The sequence below is a fragment of the Alosa alosa genome, chromosome 15, assembly GCF_017589495.1.
Source record: "Alosa alosa isolate M-15738 ecotype Scorff River chromosome 15, AALO_Geno_1.1, whole genome shotgun sequence".
Lineage (NCBI taxonomy): Eukaryota > Metazoa > Chordata > Actinopteri > Clupeiformes > Clupeidae > Alosa > Alosa alosa.
The window spans coordinates 18604396-18626848 of record NC_063203.1 but is presented as its reverse complement, the minus strand read 5'-3'; the positions used below and the strand labels follow the sequence as shown (position 1 = coordinate 18626848).

The window sequence follows — 22453 nt, the reverse complement described above, 5'->3', positions numbered from 1 at the left end:
GAGATAAGGGCCAAACACACGGATGGCTGATGACTGGTGATGGTATACCTCACAAGTGAGGTATAAGGGGGAAGAAAGAGAGATGTAGAGTGGGTTAGTATGACTATAAATCAAAATGGTTAATATCAATAAGTATATCAATGGTACTATGTAGTGTTATACCATAGTGAGAATAGGCAAGAGAGGGAAGAGGAGAGAGGGGGGGGTTGTATGGCATGACACATAAAAAGTCCATGAATGCACTATGCTATAGCAGCATAACTAGGGCATGGTGAAGGGTAGTCGACACCAGCGCAGGTATGGTCAGTGATCACCATCGCACGCATGAATGGGGTGCCAGTCACACGAGGACACAGCAGGGTGGTCCATTCTAAAAAACCCTGAGGTAGGTGAAGTTCCACACTGCACCATATCTAACTGTGGGAGGCACTAAAGAGGTATGTTTTGAATCTAGACTTAAGAATAGGGAGGGTGTCTGCTAATCGAATTGAGGGAAGGAGATTATTCCAGAGGAGGAGTGCACGGTAGCATAAAGCTCTGCCTCCATACTGTAGTTTTTGAGATTTTTGGGATTACAAGAAGTCCAGTATTCTGTGATTGTAGTGGTCTAGGTGGGTTATATGGGACTAGGAGATCTTTAATATATTCAGGTGCCTGGTCATTTATGGCTTTGTTAGAAGTAATATTTTGAAGTCAATGCGACTTTTAACAAGCAGCCAGTGTAGAGATGCTAGGATAGGGGAAATATGTTCATATTTTTTAGTCCTAGTGAGTGTGCGAGCAGCTGCATTTTAAAACTGTAAGCTCTTTAGACAGGTATTATTGCAGCCAGCATATAAAGCATTGCAATAGTCTATCCTTGAGGTGACAAAAACATGGATTAATTTCTCAGCATCTGGTAAGGATTAGGACTTCCTTATCTTTGAAATGTTCCATAAATGGTAAAATTAAGTTTTGGTGATCTGTTTTATGTGATTATTTAGTGAAAGGTCCTGGTCAGTTATAACTGTTTTTAACACTTGATAAAGTTAATTGATTGGGTCATTATGTAAAAAAAGTGTTGAGCCATTTTTCATACGTAATCTGTCAAGTATTTGCCATTTCTATACTTTTTTGGAAAGAACTGCTGTACTCAGTACGATTTTTACGTTCAAACAGTACTTTAGAAGTACAAATCCTGACTGATCTCCTACAATCACCCACATGCAGTATGTAACTTTTAACTGTTGAAATTGATATAAGCTACGCCAACCTGCTGCCTTGTACATTTTCATGACAAAAAAATCTAGAGTAAACTACATGAAACATGACTAAGCATTTTGACTATGTTGTTCATAACAGTGGCATGTCGATTAGCATATTGTCTTTTGAGACATAAGCATTTTGAGATAGATGTATCTCATAACTTCACCAGCATTCTGCAAGTATAGGCTGTATATAGAACATGTATTGAAAAATCAACCTTACACCTACACCTGTTACTCTAGCTGTGTACACAAAGGCATAACAGCCATTCTGAAGAGCCTGAGTGAGAGTATTCACTATATCAATGAAAGGTGGTGCTTGCAGGGTTCTTTTCTCTGCCACTGATGCTTTCTTTATACCAGCCTGTCTGTCCAGTCACTCAGTCCTTGCTGCTGCCTCCCCAACACACCAGATAAGAATGCTGCAATGACAGACTGGTAAAACATCAGCAGGAGTTTACTCCAGGTGTTAAATGACCCCAGCCTCCTCAGGAAATAGAGCTGGCTCTGCCCCTTCCTGTAAACCACATCAGTGTTTGCATACCAGTCCAGTTTATTGGTGCAGTCCCAGACACCTGTAGGCTCCTGTACTCCCCCTCCTGTTCATCCTCGATAGCCTACACACCCAACAATAGGCATGAGTTGTAATTGAAGTCGGAGGTGTAAAGGGTGCATAAGACAGGAAGTGCCCTATGCCTGCACTATTGACGACAGTCTCAGTCCTTCAGCCCAGCAAACAAATTTGATAAATAATGAATTACTGTTCAAATATTGGGAGATTGATTAGAAAAGTTTTCCTTCTTAGATAGAAATAACTAAATGTACCGCATACCGGTACAAAATATGACCGCCGCTCAGTCCTGTACATCAATTGTATATTTGTTAATATGTCAATTTGTCGCCATCTCCTACTCTATTCTCTACTCTTGCAACTTTTGTGTATGCTTGTGTGTGTGTGTGTGTGTGTGTGTGTGTGTGTGTGTGTGTGTGTGTGTGTGTGCATGTGAGTGTGTGTGCCTGTGTATGTGCGTGCCTGTGTATGTGTGTGTCTGTGTGTATGTGTGCATGTGTGTGTGTGCATGTCAATTTGTCTCCATCTCCTAGACCAGTGGTTTTCAAAGTGGGGGCCGCGAGGTGGTGCCAGGGGGGCCTCAGCAATTTGAAAGGAAAAATAAAAGCAACAAATAAATACATTTTAAAAATGTTAAATGAACCTATTACTATGAGGGTTGTTATACAATGCCATTAGAATAATTTGTCGCATATCTGAACATTATATTTTCCATGATAATGACTGGGAATAATAGTAGACTGATAGCTCTCATATAGCAGAAAGCTCCAAATGCAATTTTTACACACTGTATGCTCAATCGCGAAGTGCTTGTGGCTAAAATAATTATTAGAATTAGCTTAATGTAATTTTACATTTGCCGTAGTATTGTCGATGGGTTTAATAACACATCAAGGGGTCCTTGGCCAGAACCTAGTGGTATTTGGGGGGCCTTGTCGTGGAAAAGTTTGGGAACCCCTGTCCTAGAGCCTGACCGATATGGGATTTTGAAAGCCGATACCGATTTCGATATTTGAGTTATGTGTTATGTGATGTTTGTCACATTGTCACAATCTATATTGTGAGCAGTTTAATGACTCCCTTTAATGCAAGCAAAGCATTTTAGTATTTAGGCCCTACATTTTAGTCAGTTACTTTACTGTACTTTAAGCCTTTGTAGCCTAAACTAGGCTATGCTCTTTCTTACTTGAAACTAGTCTGGTTTCCAGGCTAACTTGAAACACCTTTGTTGAAATGCAAAATTGAAGACTGAAACTAAGGAGTAGTTTAGTAGGTGTTTGTTTGGGAATGAACGTTAGCTCAGATGCTCACATATATTTTGTGTAGACTTTTTGTGGTCTTACTGTATGTGCACACCGCCGGCGACTTGAACTTCAAAGTTAGTCATTCATTTTCAATGGAAGCCGGTTTTTCTCAGCTGCAAAAAGCAGCAAATCCGCTGGCGTCGCGTTTTGGGAGTGTTGAGCGACCAGAGTGTCAAGCAGAAAGTTGGTCAACTTCATGGTAATGAGCTATGACGCGGTTCAGCGGCAAACAACCAGCAACATAGAATGCTGTCAGAGCGGCCAAAGTATCAAAAGCTTCCCTGTACTTTTTGACAAGCATCATTGACAGGGTGGCAAGAGCTTCTTTTGCAGCTCAAGTTGTCGGCGGTGTCAATAAATGCATTTTACAAAGCACTGACAGGGCCACCAAGGACTGTGAACGAGTCAACAGCAGAAAAAAAACTGGCAAGCAGCCCGGTGTTTAGGATGTATCATAGACAGTAGCCTGCCCTGCTATCGCGAACATTAGCGTTGTGGCTAACTGATCCTGTCAGTATGGTCGGAAAAGAATGGGATGACAGTCAAAAGAGACAATTACACTGCTGTTCATCAATTTGCACAGACTGTCTCAGTCATTGCAAACGCCTCTGATTGATTAATCACCACTATGTGGATACTGTTTTTAGAATTGATTTAGATTAAGTGTTAGTTAGTATAATTTGTATTTTTGTAATTTGTATTTTAGTATATTTTTATATATTGTATTTAAGTTTAGTTAGTATAATTTGTATTTTAGTATATTTAGCATATTCTTTATCTTCTACTGTCCTTATTGATTAGTTGTGTTTTTATATTATATACTTTAATTACTCTTTCTGCTGTTAAAGAATGTGTTTGTGTTGTCTGTATGCTGCTGAGACCTTGAATTTCCCCTGGGGATCAATAAAGTATCTATCTATCTATCTATCTAACCGCATTCAGGTTTGACAATACACCAATGAAACTAGCCTCCATCGCTCAACCAACTCTAACGTTAATGTTATTTTACCTGGACATAACATTAAGCTGGTGTAAGATTAACGTTCCTGCAGTAAAAACCAAGCATGTCCGATAAACATTCTCAGGTTTATTTCGGCTTCAAGAAGAAATGGGAATTACATTTCACCTGAAAATCATCCTACCATGAACAGGGATGGATTACTGCACGTGCCTACCAGGCCCAGGGGGCCCTGAAGCTCATTGCATTGAATTATTGTCTCAATAACACAACACAAATTGCGACAATTACTGGGGGGCCCTTAATACATCTGGGCACAGGGGCCCGAAAGTTCATAATCCGTCCATGGACCATGAATACATAAACTACTCTGTTGCTTGTGTGTCTTGCAGCAAGACGCCATCTGGTGGACAAACTACATAACGCCAATACTGGAAATGCATCCTAAATGAAGGATCAATATTCGGTTTTCCTTTACTGAATTTAAAATATTTGCCGCCGATATAGTTTGGAAAATGCCTAATATCAGCCGATAATATCATAAATCGGTCGGGCTCTAATCTCCAACCACATCCTCTTGCAACTTTTGTGTATGCGTGCCTGTGTGTATGTTTGCATGCGTGTGTGTGCGTGCGTGTGCGCATGTAGTGGTAAATTAAGAGGTGGGTAAACCATGATTTCTGTGTCACTGGTCACGGTGAGGTGGACTGTGCCATGCGGTATTGGATTTTTAAAAAAGGCATTCAGTACATGTTTGATGATGTTGGATATCAGTGGTATTAATGGTTCCTAGAGTGTAGGCCTACATGTTGATTTTTGAATGTTAGAAATTGGTGAATAAACTCTTTCGAAAGGTGGATAAACTCTAAAAGGTGGATAAACTCTATTTCTGAAATTTCAGAGGTGGATCAACTGCGTTTACTTGCGTTTAGCCTCCACTTCATCCACGTGTGTGTGCGTGTGTGTCTGCGTGACCAAACGAAATTTGTGGCAGTCACAGGAAAACTCTTCTAATCAATCTCCCAATCCACTACGCCTATGTGTTTTATTTTTGTCCATATGTGAATGGCTGTAAGATAGGCTATGTTATTTATTTTCTTTCCATACAAATATTAAACTATTATCCTACCTTCTCTCTTCATTTGACTGACGGCCTTTAATTATCTGATCAACATCAAATACATTTTAGGCTATCAGTTGTGAACAGCAATACGTTGTGAATCTAGGGGGCTGCCTGGAGAAGGTAACGATAGGGGCGTGACGCTTCAGTCTGGTGGGTGCTGCGGTCTCGTCGACGGGGAGAATGGTAGACGGAGTGAAGGGGAGGGAGGAGGAACCAGAAGAAAAAAAGTTAAACTAAAAATGGCTTCCTTGTCTTCAGAACAAAACGATATATGCACTGAGCAGCCGACAGAAGACTCAGAAAAATCTAAAATAAAGGAAGAGAGAGACCCTGACGAGGTTTCAGAGGAACTGCTTCAAAGTTTTCGCAAGTCGGAGCTTAGCTTTTCAAGTGACCAAGTGGCATGTGTGTGCGAGGCACTTCTGCAGGCGGGTAATGTGGATCGCCTGTGGAGATTCCTCTCCACCATCCCTCCTTCGGCTGACCTGCTACGTGGCAATGAAACTTTACTGAAGGCCCAAGCACTAGTCGCTTTCCACCGGGAAGAATTCAAACAATTGTACGCAATACTAGAGAGCCACGATTTCCACCCCAGCAACCATGGGTTCCTGCAGGACCTTTACTTACAGGCACGGTACAAGGAGGCAGAGAGGTCCCGAGGTCGGAGCCTGGGTGCAGTGGACAAGTATCGTCTTAGGAAAAAGTTTCCCTTGCCAAAAACTATTTGGGACGGAGAGGAGACTGTATATTGCTTCAAAGAAAAGTCGCGCAATGCTCTCAAAGAGTGTTACAAGATCAACAGGTATCCCACCCCAGACGAAAAGAAGAATTTAGCTAAAGCCACCGGACTTTCCCTGACCCAAGTTAGTAACTGGTTCAAGAACCGACGACAGAGAGACCGAACACCCTCTGGTACCAACAGCAAAAGGTTGGTGAGATGGTTAGGTAACGATAATGTTTAGTCATGTCCAGCGTTAACCTTTGGGCCTGGCTTCCTGATTTCAGTCTGCATGTGTTGTTAGCATATCGTTCTTTTGAGCTGCATTTTTCCTTTTACAATTCAAAGTCCTCCCAAGAAATAAATGGAAGGCAAATGGCGTTCAAGTGTGCTTACGTTAACGTTAGCACACTGGTGTTACCTTACAGACATTTTAAACGTTAGCTTTCGCTCATTGTACGACTATATCACATTGTAAATCGGTGCACCTTGAAAACGTTCGAAATTAACCTATACATCAGTTGAACTGAAAGCTGTTACTCGTGTGACAAAGACATTGACTGCAACAGCAGCTAGGTTAGCCAACTTTATTTTCGAAGGTAACGTTAACTCATGTTGGGTTCAAAGTTACATTACGCAACAAAGTTTTGTGTTTAAGTGCATTTCACTGAATTGGATTGTCTACTCTAGGATTAACTCAACTTGCGAAGTTACATTTTTATATTAGGTTAACGTTACATTGTGTCTTCCACTTTGCAAGTACTTGCATTGCTAAGTTAGCCAAATGACAGATTTGGTTTTGATAGCACTTGACAACCACAACGCCATGAAGGTCTCGGAGTGTAACGTAACGATCGAAAGCATGTTGCTTTGTTGTGAAATGTGATCTTAGGTTCCTGCGTGGCTCAAGTTTCCTGAAATCCTGCACCGAAAATGTCTCCTGTGAGACATCACTATTCTCGCGATTGGTAGTCTATTATTATCCTGAACGTGTGCCATTTTGACAGACGAATGTTGACCTGAAGCGAATGGCCTTTTTATGTCCAGGGCCTACTAAACAAACACAAACAACTTTTCACATTTGGCCACTAGGCAAATACTCGCATGTGTTTTCATTTTAGTCTCTGTTGTTAGCTGTAACAGATTGGATTATTTAGAAGAGACCCTATGGAAGAGACCCATGAAGGAATACATTCTATTCGATTCGAATTCATGAATGCGGCATAATTTTGCAAACATTTTCAATAGTGATTTCTGAAATAAGTGCAGTTTGTGGATTCGTGAGAGTATAATCCTGCAATGAATATGAGGATTTAGGCTAAAGCCTCTCAATCTCGTTTCATTATATCCAGTTATTATGGCCAGGTACATTATAAACCATATTAACATGCAAAAGTGTTCTCCACTAAAATAATATTTTGAAGACTAGATCATTTATGCTAAGATATGTGAAAAGAAAGGTGAAAGGGAAAATGACATTGTAGTGCTGGGCGGTATACCGGTTCACACCGTTTACCGGTGTATATTTTCGTTATGATATGAATTTTTAATATACCGCCATACGGGTGCATTTGATTAGGCTAGGCTACACAACGTTTGGGACGCTGCGCCGCGCGACAGTGTTTCCGACGGGACTTTTTTCACACGCACGCATGGTGCCACTGCCAGGCATAGTAAGGGTAAACACGAAACACTTTAAGTTTTTCCCCTGAAGTATGACCCTTAAGGCTTAATTTCTCCTTAGCTAAGGGGTTTATTTAAGGGTGTTGCACAGAATACCTTAAATTGTTTCTTTAGTTAAGGAAAAACCATAGACTGTATACAGTCTATGGGAAAAACGTTAAGGGATACTGCAATGAAAGGGATTTACCAGAGAGGGTTAAAGCGGAGCTAGTAATCAAGGATCTTTGGATTTACCGTCACGAAAATTCTATTGAGATTGTTTAACAGCTGTAACTAGCTGGCTAGTAGCCTAGGTCAGTGTTTCTCAAACTTTTTCAGACCAAGGACCACTTAATCAATAAAAAAAAAACCCACGGACCACCTAGCTAAAAAAAAGAGTAGACCTACTTAAATAGTTACTTACACAATAGGCTTACTCACTGAGCACTGAGCCACGTTGCTTATTTTCTGTGCACCTTGCTTGTGTCAGAGGATACATATGATTTAAACTGGCATAATTTACATAGGCAGCGTTGCAGAACTGTTTGGATTTACATACATGTCGGTTCAATATGGCAAACAACTCATCTATATTATCTTTTACCACGTCTGCTCGCGGACTACTTGGGATAGCTTGCGGACCACCAGTGGTCCCCGGACCACACTTTGAGAAACACTGGCCTAGGTGATGTCGTTAGTTAGCAACCCACCGAACACAGTGAAGTTTATTGTTCTTATCATTCATCTCACCTTAAGAATATTCGCTGAAATTATCCAGGTAGCAAGTAAAGCATGTTATAGACATGCACTGAGCAATACTAGCTGGCTAGTTAGAAATGATCCTGACTGTTATCAGTGCACTAAAACGAACTTTTTTGTTAATGTTTTGCCTAGCGAACCGAACCGAAGCTCATGGCAGGCTAACAAGACATCCACATCCACATGAAGTTAACATTAGCCTACCACTAACGTCATGTAAACCACACAATAACAATAAGGCATGTTTCTGATAGGCCTATTTGACAGAGTAAGCATATTAGCAGAGAGGTTTTATTTTAAATTGTAGAATTTCCAAAAAAGTATAATTATTGCAAGTTGCACTACTTTTTGTATTGGTTTTATACAAGATGTTTGTGAAATTTGCACAGTAAAAGTTCTGTATTTTGACTGCAATTGTCTTTGCATTCTGATTAGAATCATGAATCATTTGTAAACAGCATCATTTTCTGGGGCCATGCAAAACTGCATTACCACTAGTGTGGAATTATTCTACATCATGACTTAGTCAATGTAGCCTACTGCAGCAATTCCTTTCTCAACCTGTAGAAAATGCTGTGAACATCTGATTATGCATGGGGGAAAAATACCAACATATATCGTGAAACCGTAAGAATTTTGAAAAATACCGTGATATACATTTTTGGTCATACCGCCCAGCACTACGACATTGCAAGTAAAATTCAATATAAATTAAACGAAAATAACACAGATGATACAACAGTTCTGTAAATCGAGGCAGGAATGAGGAACACAACATACAGACACTACGAAATATGCCATTATTTGGTGATGCCTTCAATGCAAATTATATTCTGTTTAAAAGACATAGGCCTACTGGGCAATATCACATGTGTGCAGAGTGACGATGGTCATACCATTGTAATCCTACATACATACACACAACATATAAGGACATCCACTGACCTATGACATAATTATTCAGATGCATGAAAAAAACATTGTCAGTCATTAGAATATTATTAATATTTCTATTAATTTTACATAGAGATTCAGACCCTTTGCTTTGGACAGTATTTCCTCTATATGTTTCTGGTCAGTTTCCACTAACCACTCACCATTTCTCTGTTAACCCACAGTGAATCTGATGGCAACCACAGTACTGAAGATGAAGCCAGTAAGGGAGATTTGGAGGACATCACAGACAAACATATCAATGAGGACTCGATCACGTGTTCCACTGGCCCTCTCATATCCATCTCTGGTACTACCTGCAGCACTGGTGGCCAGCTCATTCTCAACAGCACAGGGGGGTTCCTCACCTCCCCTCATCCTCTGCTTCTCAATGGCAGCTCACTGCTCTCAGGCACGGGGTCAAGTGTCATTATCAACGGGTTGACCTTAAACGACAGGCATGCGGTGACTCTCAGTCCAGTCACTGCCAACCCGCCTTTGCTACTGAATGGAGCACAGGTAATCCCCAAAGGTGTGGGAATCAATGACCTCAGCTTGGAGGTCCCGTCTGTTAGCGAAATGGAAACACAAGCTACTCTCCCGACTGTGGTACTAAACACCCACACCAGCCCAAATGGAACCATCACCCTCCCACTGACAGAGGATGGGAAAGGATCCAGTGGCACAGCCTCTTCTCTGCCTACGCTGGATTTCATTAACTCCATCAGTGTCCCAGAGGGCCTGGTACTAAAGACAGATGATGGGGTGCAAACTATATCACTGACTTCTGTACCCTCGTCCACCACTTCATCCTCCATTTCCCCCACCACCCCTCTGTCTCCTCTATCTGTGAATCAGAGTGGCCGAACCTCAGAGACCTTAAACCCCTCTCTGGCTGTCACCCCGACAGGAGTGGTTATCTCTAACCCAATGGTGCCTTTGACCTCCCAGCAGCATGAGTTTGTGGTGTTTGCCACCGCTGGCTCGCAGCTTAGTCCCTCTAATTCCATCTGCCAGGTGGTCTCGTCTTCCTCCTCCTCCACGCCACAGGTGTTCTCTCTCCCCCAGGTGGTGCCTTCTATCCAGGGCATCCCTGTCTCTCAGCTGATGCAGCACCACTCGGGAGCCCAAGTGTCTTCCTGTCCCCAGCTCGTCCCTGTGTCTTCCCTCACCAGTCAGCTGCCACAGGTTTCTGTCCCTCCTTTACAAGGTCAGATGCTCCACATAGCTCCGCGCCTTGCCCAAGTCCCGCAGTGTAGTACGTCCACCACCCTCAGCGATGACAACATTTTGTCTGTTTCCCAGGTGGCCAGTAGTCAGGTGTCCCAGGGCTTGACCCTCCAGCTTAGTGATCAGTCTTCCTCAAACTCTCTCTCTCGTTCTCAGCGGCCTGCGCAACAGGTCATTCCTATTTCCTCCCCGACACAAGTCGTCCCTGTCTCTCAGTCGAAAGAACTAGGCCTTGCCCAGTTAGTCCCCGTATCTCTGCCTCAACTTGTTCCTGTGTCCTCCATCTCTGCAGCCTCCAATGGATCCCTTTCATTTCCCCAAATGGTACAAGCTAGCCCTACCCTTTCTATACCATCAGCTGGAGGTGCCTTCCAGATCATCAGTTCCAACCCCAGTGCAGGTGTTGGGGTCGCTCAGGCACCCCTGCGAGTTAACCAGCTTGGATCCCTCCAGAGTGTTGGTCCCACAGCCAGTGCCTCTCCTGGGGTTCAGATCCTCAATTCGGGGATCATTCAAATCCCCTCCAGCTCACCAGGTAAGATAAACACAGGTCTGTAAGGCTGGTTAAAGTTAGTGATATTCTAAGGTTGATATTGATTCAATTAATTTGAGTAAATGAACAGCTGTTCTTTTCTAATTGTTCTCTCTCTAGGTACTGGTAACTTTGTTCTGACAGGAGGCATGGGGGGTAGTCCCATTCTTAGCCTCCAGCAAGGCAAACTCATTCTTACCATTCCAGCTGGCATCCAGTTCACCAGTGTGCCTGTTAAGTCAATGTCAGAGAACCCTGTCCAAAGCATGGTGACTTCTGACCAGACCCCGGTCATCGTTACTGCAGAGAATCCGCCCGCCACTTCTGCAGCAGTGCCAGCTTCGTCTTCCCTGCAGTGTTCCTCGTTGAGCTACACCAATTCTGCACTGTACTGTAGCCCTGAGCCTGGAACGCCAGCCAACCCGACCCCCGTAGCTTCCCCCGACACGCCAGACTGTTCAAGCACTCAGACGTCCTCCACAGTGCTGCCGTCCCAGCACGCCTTGAGCCCAGAGAGCATGCTGACACTCAGCCCCATATGCGGTTCAGGCTCACAGCTTCCACAGACCACGTGGAGCCCCGCTTCACTTGCCTCCTCTGCCACCCTCAGTCTGTTTGATGTGCGGGGGAAGGGAGACCTAGCAGAGGATCCCTCTCTGATGGGACTGCCGGCTAGTGATGGTCTGCTACTTGGGACTCCTCCGCCTGGTGGAGACATGGACAAAGAATCCCAGTTGGATGATACAGAAGAAATGGACGGGGATTCTAAAATCCTCACACAACTCCAGTCTGTTCCTGTAGATGATGATTTGGGTTTATAGATCAGCACTCCTAACAGACTTTTTGTGATACATATTGGAGGAATATGCATTACAATCTACATTCGTAGAGGGGTTCTCGGTATAGTGTGGAACCTGCTTTTCCCTCTTACTCCCTCAAGTGTGTATGTGTTAAGAGTGAGAGAGAGAGGGAGAGAGAATGAACGAGATTTTGGGGAACATAAAGCTGATATTCATTTTAAAACTTTTTTTTTTTTAATAATTTTTTATTAAGGCTTACTTTGCTCACGTCCCAGTTCATATCAATTTCTGTGACCATGTAAGTTTTTTTTTTTTTATTACTGTACTGTCAGGAAAAAGTGGATGTATTATAGATGCTGAATACATCCAGTAGACAATCAACAAATTCCTTAGCAGTTAAATACAGTGCCGGTGAGGCTGTCAAGATTATGATCAGATACTGTCGTAAATGAGGGTAAAAAAAGTTAAAGGGTAACATTTTTGTTTAGTTTCATCCATTCTGACTACACTAAAATGCCATCCAGTCATGCAGTGGTCTGTTACCAAGTAAAACAAAGCAGTTGTGATGAAAGCAAAGTGAGCTGAGACAGACAAATGGTTAATTGCTTTTGTGAAACTGATTAATGTGATAAATTTGAGTGGATTCAGTAACTCAAGATGATATAAAATCTCAGTCTAACAGATCAACTGACGCTGAATTGGCTGATAAGCCACCCAAGCAAAGAGTAAGCACTAAGAGTCAATGCAGATATTCAGGAAATTTATGGATGATTACGGTATTGTCAATAATCAGTCACAACTTCCTGGTTGGTCGGTAGATGTATTTTTAGAACATTTTTAAACACTTTAAATGTTTTTTCTATGCAATATCTGGGTTGTCCCAGGGACCTGGATTTCAGTTATGGTGGTGCTATGTGGCATTTTATAGAGGGCTATATCTGAGAGATGACTTTGAGATTGCCAAAGTATGGACAATATATTAGAAATTAGAAATTCAGTGTGGTAGTAGTGATGTGAGTGTGTCTGGTATTCAACATTTGGTCCTAGTATAGACCTCAATGATGGAGAACAAAGCACCTGAGACCTTAACATTGATTGCCTTGCAGTTCATAGGCTACTGCATGCTGCAGTCTCTTCAAATCAGTTTACAGCATTTCATTCACTACTACACAAGGAGAAAGACATCATTTTCTACATTGTTTAAAACATTTAGAAAAAAATGGAACTGTTAAACTATTTCATATACACTACAAAACACATGTGATACACATTCAATGTTAAGTCTTCTCCATTTGTGGTCTCTTGAAACGCAATACAGTGCTTTGCTGTTAAGTCATGGGACTATACTGTCTCAAAAGGATGGTATTTGAATTCCTCACATATACAATTCTAGTCGTATTTACATTTATTAGTTACTCCCATGCTTCTTAATGTGCTCCTTAAATGTTTTTTTTATTGTTATTTTGTTATATCAACACAAAATATTGACTCAAACTGTCTTGCCAAATCATTTTCTCAGTTGAGAGGTGAACATTGTATGTTGTACAGGACTAGAGTAGTAGCCTGTTCTCACCAGCTCCAAGGAGGACTCCTCCGTTGGGTGTTTTGCACATTTTATTTATGTCATGTTTACACAAATGTGCTACCGTCTGTGGCCTTGTCTATTTTTCTCTTCTGTGTCAAAGACCAGGTGGCTCAACCGAGACACTCCTCTTTATCCCCTGTCTCAGCTGTTTATTGTTATAATTTTGTTTATTTTTCCTGAAATATTTGTTTTGTTTAGCATATGTAGTAGTCATATTTCACTTGTGTTCTCTGTGCAGGAAAAGAATGTACTGAATGGAAGTCTACATAGGAACCATTGTATTTATCCATAACCACGTGGTTCCAGTCAAACTACAGTCTGAGTTTTCATAGTTCAAAAATTAAAGGACACCTGTCAGTCATTAGGTATGCTGTAAGTGTATGCTTGTGATAGGATGTGAACCATTTCCTCGCCAAAGTTGTTGTTTCATTGCCTTTTATATTGGAAATGACTCCTTCAAGCATGTTTGTCTAATCATACTCCTTCATTCATTATACTGTATGGAGATTAAGGGAAAGTGTGTGTTTGCGTGTACAATGAAATGCTGTTACAGAATGTAAAAAGTGTACATCTGTTCTTGAATCATGTCTACAATGTTTGTCTTGTTTTATTCATCCCTTCAGTTCTTTTTTTCCTGTCCATTTCATGGTTGTTGCTATTGTCACATCTTACACACATGCACATAAACATATACTTCCATCAACCAAAGACACTTATTTGAACGGTTTTAGTAAAGGGATTTTTCCTGTTGTTTTTTCTTCTGAAACATAGCTGTTTTGTACATTTAAAAGGCATTTTATTTTTTATATACAGTTATGTCATTGTAATAAACATTTATAACCATCGCTTAATGGGGGTGATCTTTTACAAAAGCTCAGCATCATGTTGAAATGGTTTACCTATTTCTAGAGCCTTCCAGTAAATCACAACACCTTTGTGTAATCTGACGTGCTGCCTAAATTCCAGTCAAATCCCAATAGTCTCCAAACGCAGAAACTGGCACGAAGATATGGTTGTACTGAACAGCATATTCGTGGACTTCTGTGTTCATGTAAAAAATGGTAACAGCATATGTCATGACAGTGCAGGGAGACTGCCTAATTAATCTTAAAATATGAATATCTGAGCAGTGGCGTGTGTAATATGTAATATTGAGTTCAAAGCAATATGTAGTATCAAATCAGACCATCTTAATATTACATTTTTAATCCTAGAGAGAAAGTGTCAGTAAGTACCTAATATGCTGAATCTAATTCTTTCAAAATCAGTGTAGAGGGCAATTTCCAAAAACATATGTTTCACTGCTCAATCATAACTTTTTGAGATGTCAGGGTATAGAGTCTTATTGTGTACATTTAACTTTCAGCTGCCAACATATTTATTTTAAAAACAGCTAGTTAATGACAAAGTAAAGTACATAGACTCATGCCAAATGTATGTGCCAACAATTGTAAGCAAAGGTGGTGGATCACTATGTACACTTACAAAGGCTCCAATTAAAACAACAGTCAAACAGTGTTTGACTAAGTTGGCACAAGTGTATACATGTCTTACTTAATGGACTTCTTGCATAATGTACAGCTGTAATTGCACTGTCACTGTGTTAATTCATCATAACTACTTTTCATTCTATTACTATTCAATTTTAGTCTACTTATCGAGTCAATTTGAGAAAATGTCTCCATTAATTATAAACTGCTTACATATATCAAGAAGGTAGAATGTATAGCAGAGGTTAGTGTGAGATATCTTCACAGTTTCTTTTAAGTTCAGTTCACACTTGGTCTAAATAATGTGAAACAGGTATAAAAAAAAAAAAAAAAAAAAACGGGATTACACCACCACATAGAATAACATGAAAAAGACCCGCTGTACTTCTAAGAAGGGCAAATTGTTGACATCTAATTATTCTAAATATTTCTCATTTTTTTAACCTTAAACACACATGTAGCTCAGTTGTGGAAAGAAGGGAGTGGGGAATGCTGATTCAGTGTATACACAACAATCTTAAGAAAACAATAATCAGCGTATTTCCTCCCATTTAGCTGGTAACTTTCCAGTATGTGCTTTTGTGAGCTGTAGTACCATAAAAAGGTTAGCACAATCCTAGTCTCAAGGACATGATGAGACATGACTGGCACGTTGTGAGGAGACATCAGGAGGACAGCTGCTAGTGCAATGAAGTGAAATCAACCAAAAACAAGGAAACTGTCTGTTCACAACCTTCCCACAACTTGACAACAGAAACCACTATTCGGCCTCCATAAATCAAATAGTTCTGCCTCCATAAATCAGATTGAGAATTGGTGCACAAAGTTTGAACTTAATTCGCCCTGAACATGTGTCCATCCAAATGAAAGTCAGACCCCAATCACAACTTCTTGGCAGACACATAGAGAGGTACGTACTTTCAGTATTGCAGTGTTCCTGAGTCAGGCTCTGTGTGTGTGTGTGTGTGTGTGTGTGTGTTTAAAGGCCCAAGTACTCTGCCAGGAAGATGGCCATGATTTTAGTGAGGTTTTCCACAGTGGGCCGGTGCATCCTCTCCTCATCATCCTCCATTTTGTGCCAAAATGGTGGGAATGGCGTGGGTATAACATGAAGCACTGGAACACCTGATGGATTCACAGAGAATGCCTTCATCAGAGAGGACTCGTACTTCAGAAGCCATTGTAAATGTTTGCCAGAGAATAAGACTTTTGATTCGGATTAAACAGAAGCATTTGTGATTCAGATAAAACAGCACTAGTCCCCCAACCAGTACCATCTTGGCTTTTACTTTTTTTTTTTATTTACCCTCATTTGACAGTGAAATAAAGACAGTGAGAGGTATGAAGATTCTCATACTGACCCCTATGTAAGAAGGGGATATGGTCGTCCTGCACAGGGCCCAGATACACATCCTTCCTGAAGTAGCTCTGTTCAGACAGGTGGGAAAACAACAGGCCCTGCCTGTGCAATCTCTTCTCTGAGAGGGGAAAAGACAGTGAGAGCATGTGGTGTTATGGGGCATTCCATTTATACAGCCTTGCTAAAAAATATAGGAGTGGGTGATTACCTGCAGCTATGAGACGGTCAAACCAATGAGCTGTGTTGTCAAAGTGATTGACAATCAGTGGATCAGGCCCACCCAACAGGTCCAGTAAAACAAACAAATCCTGTAGTTAAAAAAAATACGAAGTCCTTGTAAATATATATAGGACACAACAGGCAGCTATGAAGTATTGAGTGTGAACAAATAACAGATCCGTACCACTGCTTGCAGTAGGTTGGTGCGAGAGGTGGGGGCGGGATACGGCGTGTGGGCCATGCGCTCAGCCAGGTGGCGAGAGCCGTAGATAGAATCAGTGTCTGTCCACTCCTCAAATGCCTCTTCTCCATCAAAAAAGACCAGCTGAAGGGTCACAGCAGCCCGCTACACAGAGAGAATTAGGGGGTTGGTTAGACTTGAGCACATCGGATTTGTTTAATCTGTTTTTACATTTTGAAATACAGCTGATCTTCCTCTCCACAAATGAACTGGATGGTCAAAAGATTTAGTTAAAGGTGCTCTAAGCAACGCCACACGTTTTTTAGGCTAAAACATTTTATGTCACTTACTGCAAACATCACCTAACCATCCGCTAGCTGTCTGTGTCCTGAATACACTGTAAAAAAACACAATCTCTATGAACAGCCCAGGCTCCAAAACCTTGGCAAACCTAGCCTATAAAATCATTACTGTAAACATCACCTAACCATCTGCTAGCTGTCTGTGTCCTGAATACACTGTAAAAAACGCAATCTCTATGAACAGCCCAGGCTCCAAAACCTTGGCAAACCTAGCCTATAAAATCATAACAAACTGTTCCAGCAAATCACAGACGAGATGCGCGTTTAGGAGAGTTTCAATTGCACGGGAGCAGCACGAGAGGGAGGTGGAGGAAGTAGCAAGCTAGCTCTCTGTTTTGTTTGAAAGTCAACAGAAGTGACGTTACCCAGCATCGCTTAGAGCACCTTTAAAGGAAATTTTTGCCAATTTTTCACATAGATCTCTGTTTGTCAAGGTCACAGAGTATTGTTGATACACTGTTTGTTTTATTTCGTACCAACAGTACTTGTGACCTTGACAAACAGAGATCTATGTGAAAAATCACCAGAGTTCTCCTTTGCGATAATGAAACAAATGCAGATGCTTGTTGCCCTTGTGGGGAATTCAGAGACATCATATGTTATCTGGTGCTATTTCCTCCTTAATAAACTTTTGTGATTGAGGCATAACATTGTTACGCATTACTGGATCCATTGGCTAAAGGAGAACCTTTGTTTTCTACTTCGACAAGAAATGGCCTGGTGTCCCACTTCTATGTTTTCTTATTGTTGGACTTCCAAGCTAATTGCTATAGTCACAGAAAGAAGATACTACAGAACTATCCTATGCAGATTTTCAGAACACTACCATGACTACAAGCATCCAGTACAATATGCACAAATCCAGGTTTCAGTCTGTCCAAGTTCTAGCTACTTTAGTTTAACAAGGCTGTCCCAGATGTTAGTAATTATGTTGTGGCTTGAAAACTGGTTGAACACTCAATGTTCTTAATATATTCTCCACATGTTCAGTCCAGTGCCAGCACTGAAAACAAATATTGAAGACAATGCAACAACCAAGTGTGTCATTTGTCACAGATGTGCTGAATTTTGTGAACTATTCTCAGGATGTGAATCACACAAACGGTGAGAGTGTGTCTGCAGTGCTGGGTGGTGCTTATTTCTTTTGGTCTGGGGTCTGTATCTCTCAGTCATTTGTAGTTTCATTTGCTTGATTGAACATTGAAGTAAATCCAAGTATGGAAGGAAAGAAGGAGACACTGAATTTTAGGCATTTTCAACACGTTAGCGAGACTTCTGCATCATTAATTCAAAGTGCTGCACTGGAGATTTTCCTACCAATCGGTGTAAGATGCAATGAATTTCCACAAGACACCAAATACCCTTCACAACAAACACCAGTCAATAAATTCATAAACCATTTTACCTAAATACATAAACTTAACACAACCGTACCTGTTGTTTAAGGGCGTTCAACTGCACATCTAGAACTGTAACAAGTTCAAGGATCATGGAGCAGGGAACTGCTGAGTCGCTCGCCCCCAGAAACACATGTTTGGGGTGCTTTGGGTCCGGTGGGTAGAACTTGGAGTCATAGTGACAGGCCAGAAGGAGGCGTCGGGGGGCTGAGGGGTCCAGTACAGCCAAGACATTGGTGAAGGTGACCAGGCCTCGTGGAGTGGCTGATTTGAAGAGGTCCTCCTCGACTGTCCAGCCCGTCAGTAGGGACGAGAGCTGAGACTTGATGTGCTTAAGGCACATCACCAAGGAAACAAGAGCAGGAAAGGTAGGAGATGCAGTTTCACCTTCTCAAAGCCATAATTCTCACTAGCTGAGGTGTTATTAAGATCCAGAAATAACAGTGCCAACAAACCCTGTGTGTAAAAGATGTGGCACAATCTAATAATGGCATTTAAAGCTAAAAATACTCATTGGACTTATACATAATATAAACACATAAAGTATAATGATCCTGACTCGATTCACTTTTTGCTTAAAAATAACAATTATTATAAGATTTGTTATATTTTATTGAAAACAGAAGCTACTCAGAGTGTAAATGGCTTTGTGTATTGAGGATGGTCACCTTCAGTCACTGTAACTCTGAATGAGTATGAGTCTCACCTGTCTCACAGTATAGTCTCACCTGTCTCACAGCTTGGCTGCCTGGCGTTCCTGGAAGCCTCTCTATCAAGAATGGCCTCAGATGTTTCTCCCACAGACGTGATATGTCTACCTGGGCAGCTAGTTTGCGTACCTGGGCCAGGGATAACTTGCTAGGCTTATGATTGAGCTGGAAAAGAAAATATGTGGTTAGGAAACCAAATTTACGATGCACATTATTATCTCTGTCAACTTATGTTATTTTTATGTTTATACAGAAAAAAAGGGACCGCACTTTGCATATATGTGTTTTATTGCACAGGCAGCGTTTTGACTTAGCGCCTTCCTCAGTGTGCTCAAAAGAGGAAGGTTTGAGCACACTGAGGAAGGCGCTAAGCCGAAACGCGTCTGTGCAATAAAACACATATATGCAAAGTGCGGTCCCTTTTTTTCCTGAGTTAACATTTAAGTTTGGCCAAGCACTCTCAAACTGAGTGAAGCCTGCTCCTACCATATACTTTATTTTTATGTTTATACCCAAGAAAACAGAATGTCAGTAACAGTTTATACAACACAGTATATTTTTTAAAGTATAGTTTTTAAATATCTTTCAAGTATATTTTAAAAGGCCATTAAAAAAAACATCAAAGCTTTAGAATGCACTCTGTTTAGAAGTAGCTCATCCAACTCCAGCACACAGACATGAGAATGGCTGGAAGGCCACAGACTTCAGAAAAATTTGTCGCTCATGTACAGCATCCAGGATGATAAAGGAAGCAACAAGGAGGTGATTGTGGTGGTAGATTCCTTCTGAAGTACACTAATCATCTATTCAGGCTTTGGGGGTGTTTGCCTCCAGGCTGTTTGACCAGATCACACAGACAACTGTTCAACCTCTCTTCAGGCTGTTAAAAGTTGCTGAGTGGGGGCAACCTCATCTGAGACTGCATCATGCTAGGTGATCCACAGACACATTGTGGGGATTGTTTTCTGTGACTGCCAGTATCACTGCACAATTACCAAGTCTGTAAACAAGCTGACAGATATAGAGCAGATCTACTATGTTGACTGCATGATCCACTGACTTACTTTCCCCCCTAAAAAGATGTGTCCTTACAGTCTAGGAGGCATTTTCCTCTGTGATATCAGATGTGTAAAAGTAATGGTGATGGTCCAAAGAAGTACAAATATTTGGACAGATATATGATACACAATCAGTGTGTGGGGATTGCAGTAGACTTGGGAAAATGGTTTAACACGCTTTCTAGATATCGACTAGGTCCAGTCTCCCCCCGGGCATGGTATTGTAGGAATGATTTTGCAAAACTTTTCAATTTCAATTTAATTTCACTTATAGAGCACCAAAACACTACACATGTCCCATGGCGCTTTACAGAAAGCTGATTTTGTTCCCTGGTACCATTATTTACTAAACTGGTGAAATCCATTATAACCAGTAGAACAGGTACCTTAAATGTTGTGACGGATACCACTCTCAAATAGTCATATGAGAGAACTTAAAGCAGTTAAGTCATTCAATGAAGCTGCAGCTGTAACCATTCCATTCAGGCCCTATCTGCACTTTGTGCTTCATAGCCTATGCATGTTTACAACTTTATCTTGTAGTTATGAGTGAGTTTCAAGGTAGGATACTGCAAAACAAAACACATATTATCAAGTAAAAGAAAATCTCACCTTGTCTTTAATGAGATCTGCTGACAGAATTCTGGAGTTGGTTGCCTCATTTGACAGGTATATTCCCAAGATCATAGCAAGCACAAACGCACCGCAGAGACAGATGACCAAAACCCGCATACGAGGCATGCGGACTTGTTCACAAACGGAGGTCGTACCGCCGTTACCTGTATGTAGTGCCTTGTATCTAGAACTATTTCTCGGCATTTTGTACACAAAACACTGAACAACCTCCCCTACCAAAACACAGCACAAAGGAAATTTGCATTGGCTGCTGCAGCCACTCGACTAGCTACGTGTGCTTTGAACACGTCAGTAGAACTTCAGAACGAACGGCAAGGTGATTTTGGGAAACGGAACAGCCCTTGTCAGAGGTTGCTTGACAGTCATGACCATTTTGAAGCCAAAACCTTGTCATTGACAGGCTACTCAGAATTCACTGGAAAAGAAAATGTGCACGTTACGTTTACTCAGTCTGCTTGTTTCAACACTGGTAAATTATTGTGTAAACCCCCTACACACTGATGGTCCATGATTATAGGGTTGCTGTTACTCACTGTATGACATAATCGCCATTAATTTAGTCATATTAAATGCTAACTGCCCATGCATTAAACCTTCCAGCTTCACGCTAATCTCAGCTAGCAAGCAGCACTTCTCAAACGATAGATGTGAACCAAAGCGTCTAAGCTACATCTGTTATGTTTAACCATACGCACAAGACGTACATTATTCACAACAACAAAAAATGACCAATGTCTTAACGAACCCAGGCTCTACAACAACAGCAGTCAGATTCAATGTCTCTGACCACAGCAATGACAGCGTTGAAAATGTAGTTGTCTTCTTCTTCTCTTTTTTTCAGCTGTTCAGAGACCTTTTTAGTACATTGCTGCCTCTCTGGTCAATGCGAAGAACTAAACCTTGGGAAACGTGGGCTAAAACTATTTTTTGAAAGAAAAAAGTTCTGTGCTCTCGGTTTTCAAGGAAGAGTGCATACATGTTTTTTTTGTGCATCTGATAAGGTGTGGACATACACTTGATCCCCTAGGCTTACTACAATTATTTTAGCCATGTCCATTATTGCATTGTTTTGGCTGACTGAAGCTTAAAGCTATGCAACTGTGTATTCTCCTCCCCCTATACTGGTATATTGAAATATGAAGTTAGTTATGATGGGCTTTTATTGGAAAATCACCCAAACAATTGGAATGCTTAGCTATCTACAAAAAGCGCAATTGATACACACAAGATGCATAATACACTGCATTAAATGCATTTCAGTTAGTTGGTCAGTTAGTCAACTATACCAATTGAAAAAATAAAATAAAAATAAGCATAATTTCCAAATATGTGTAGCAACCAACAGACTTGTTAGGCATACACTTTCTTTTTGTGTAAACCCTACACACCAGGTTGATTTGAATGCACTGAACCAAATGCATTCCACCAAGTGATATAAAGTAGTATAATAAAAGATAATACGACAAAATTACAGTTTTCCTTCCAAAAAAAGAAGCGAAAAGTGTGTGTGTGTGTGTCATAGACTGTGTGTGTTGGGGGGTGGGTTACATTAAATCTACGGCAAATCTCTTCTGGCATACGCACTACATAAGAAGCCTATATTTATAACATTTGTTGTACA

General features: G+C 41.1%; 2 protein-coding genes across 2 annotated transcripts; one reads left to right on the top strand and one right to left on the bottom strand.

Annotated features, from left to right (window-relative positions):
• The first annotated feature begins 5374 nt into the window (after positions 1–5374).
• Positions 5375–12952, top strand: six5 (SIX homeobox 5). Its single transcript, XM_048265281.1, has 3 exons — positions 5375–6128; positions 9458–11037; positions 11155–12952. Exons 1-3 carry the CDS (start codon positions 5440–5442, stop codon positions 11853–11855), a joined length of 2970 nt encoding a protein of 989 aa, XP_048121238.1. The 5' UTR covers positions 5375–5439; the 3' UTR covers positions 11856–12952.
• A 546-nt stretch (positions 12953–13498) lies between these two features.
• On the bottom strand, positions 13499–21687 carry qpctla (glutaminyl-peptide cyclotransferase-like a). Its single transcript, XM_048265282.1, has 7 exons — positions 20809–21687; positions 19157–19303; positions 18466–18759; positions 16673–16834; positions 16478–16577; positions 16271–16387; positions 13499–16034 (listed from the first exon to the last, which is right to left on the bottom strand). The coding sequence occupies exons 1-7, from the start codon at positions 21013–21015 to the stop codon at positions 15889–15891; spliced, it is 1173 nt and encodes a 390-aa protein (XP_048121239.1). The 5' UTR covers positions 21016–21687; the 3' UTR covers positions 13499–15888.
• Between the last annotated feature and the right edge of the window lie 766 nt (positions 21688–22453).

Excerpts from the sequence above, each read along its gene's own strand:
- six5 (XM_048265281.1), top strand. The coding sequence starts at position 5,440 with ATGGCTTCCTTGTCTTCAGAACAAAACGATATATGCACTGAGCAGCCG. Across the intron at positions 6,129-9,457 it reads TCTGGTACCAACAGCAAAAG|TGAATCTGATGGCAACCACA; the intron begins GTTGGTGAGATG and ends GTTAACCCACAG. Across the intron at positions 11,038-11,154 it reads AATCCCCTCCAGCTCACCAG|GTACTGGTAACTTTGTTCTG; the intron begins GTAAGATAAACA and ends TTCTCTCTCTAG.
- qpctla (XM_048265282.1), bottom strand. The coding sequence starts at position 21,015 with ATGCCGAGAAATAGTTCTAGATACAAGGCACTACATACAGGTAACGGC. Across the intron at positions 18,760-19,156 it reads GCAGCCAAGCTGTGAGACAG|CACATCAAGTCTCAGCTCTC; the intron begins GTGAGACTATAC and ends ATGTGCCTTAAG. Across the intron at positions 16,578-16,672 it reads CCAACCTACTGCAAGCAGTG|GATTTGTTTGTTTTACTGGA; the intron begins GTACGGATCTGT and ends TTTTAACTACAG.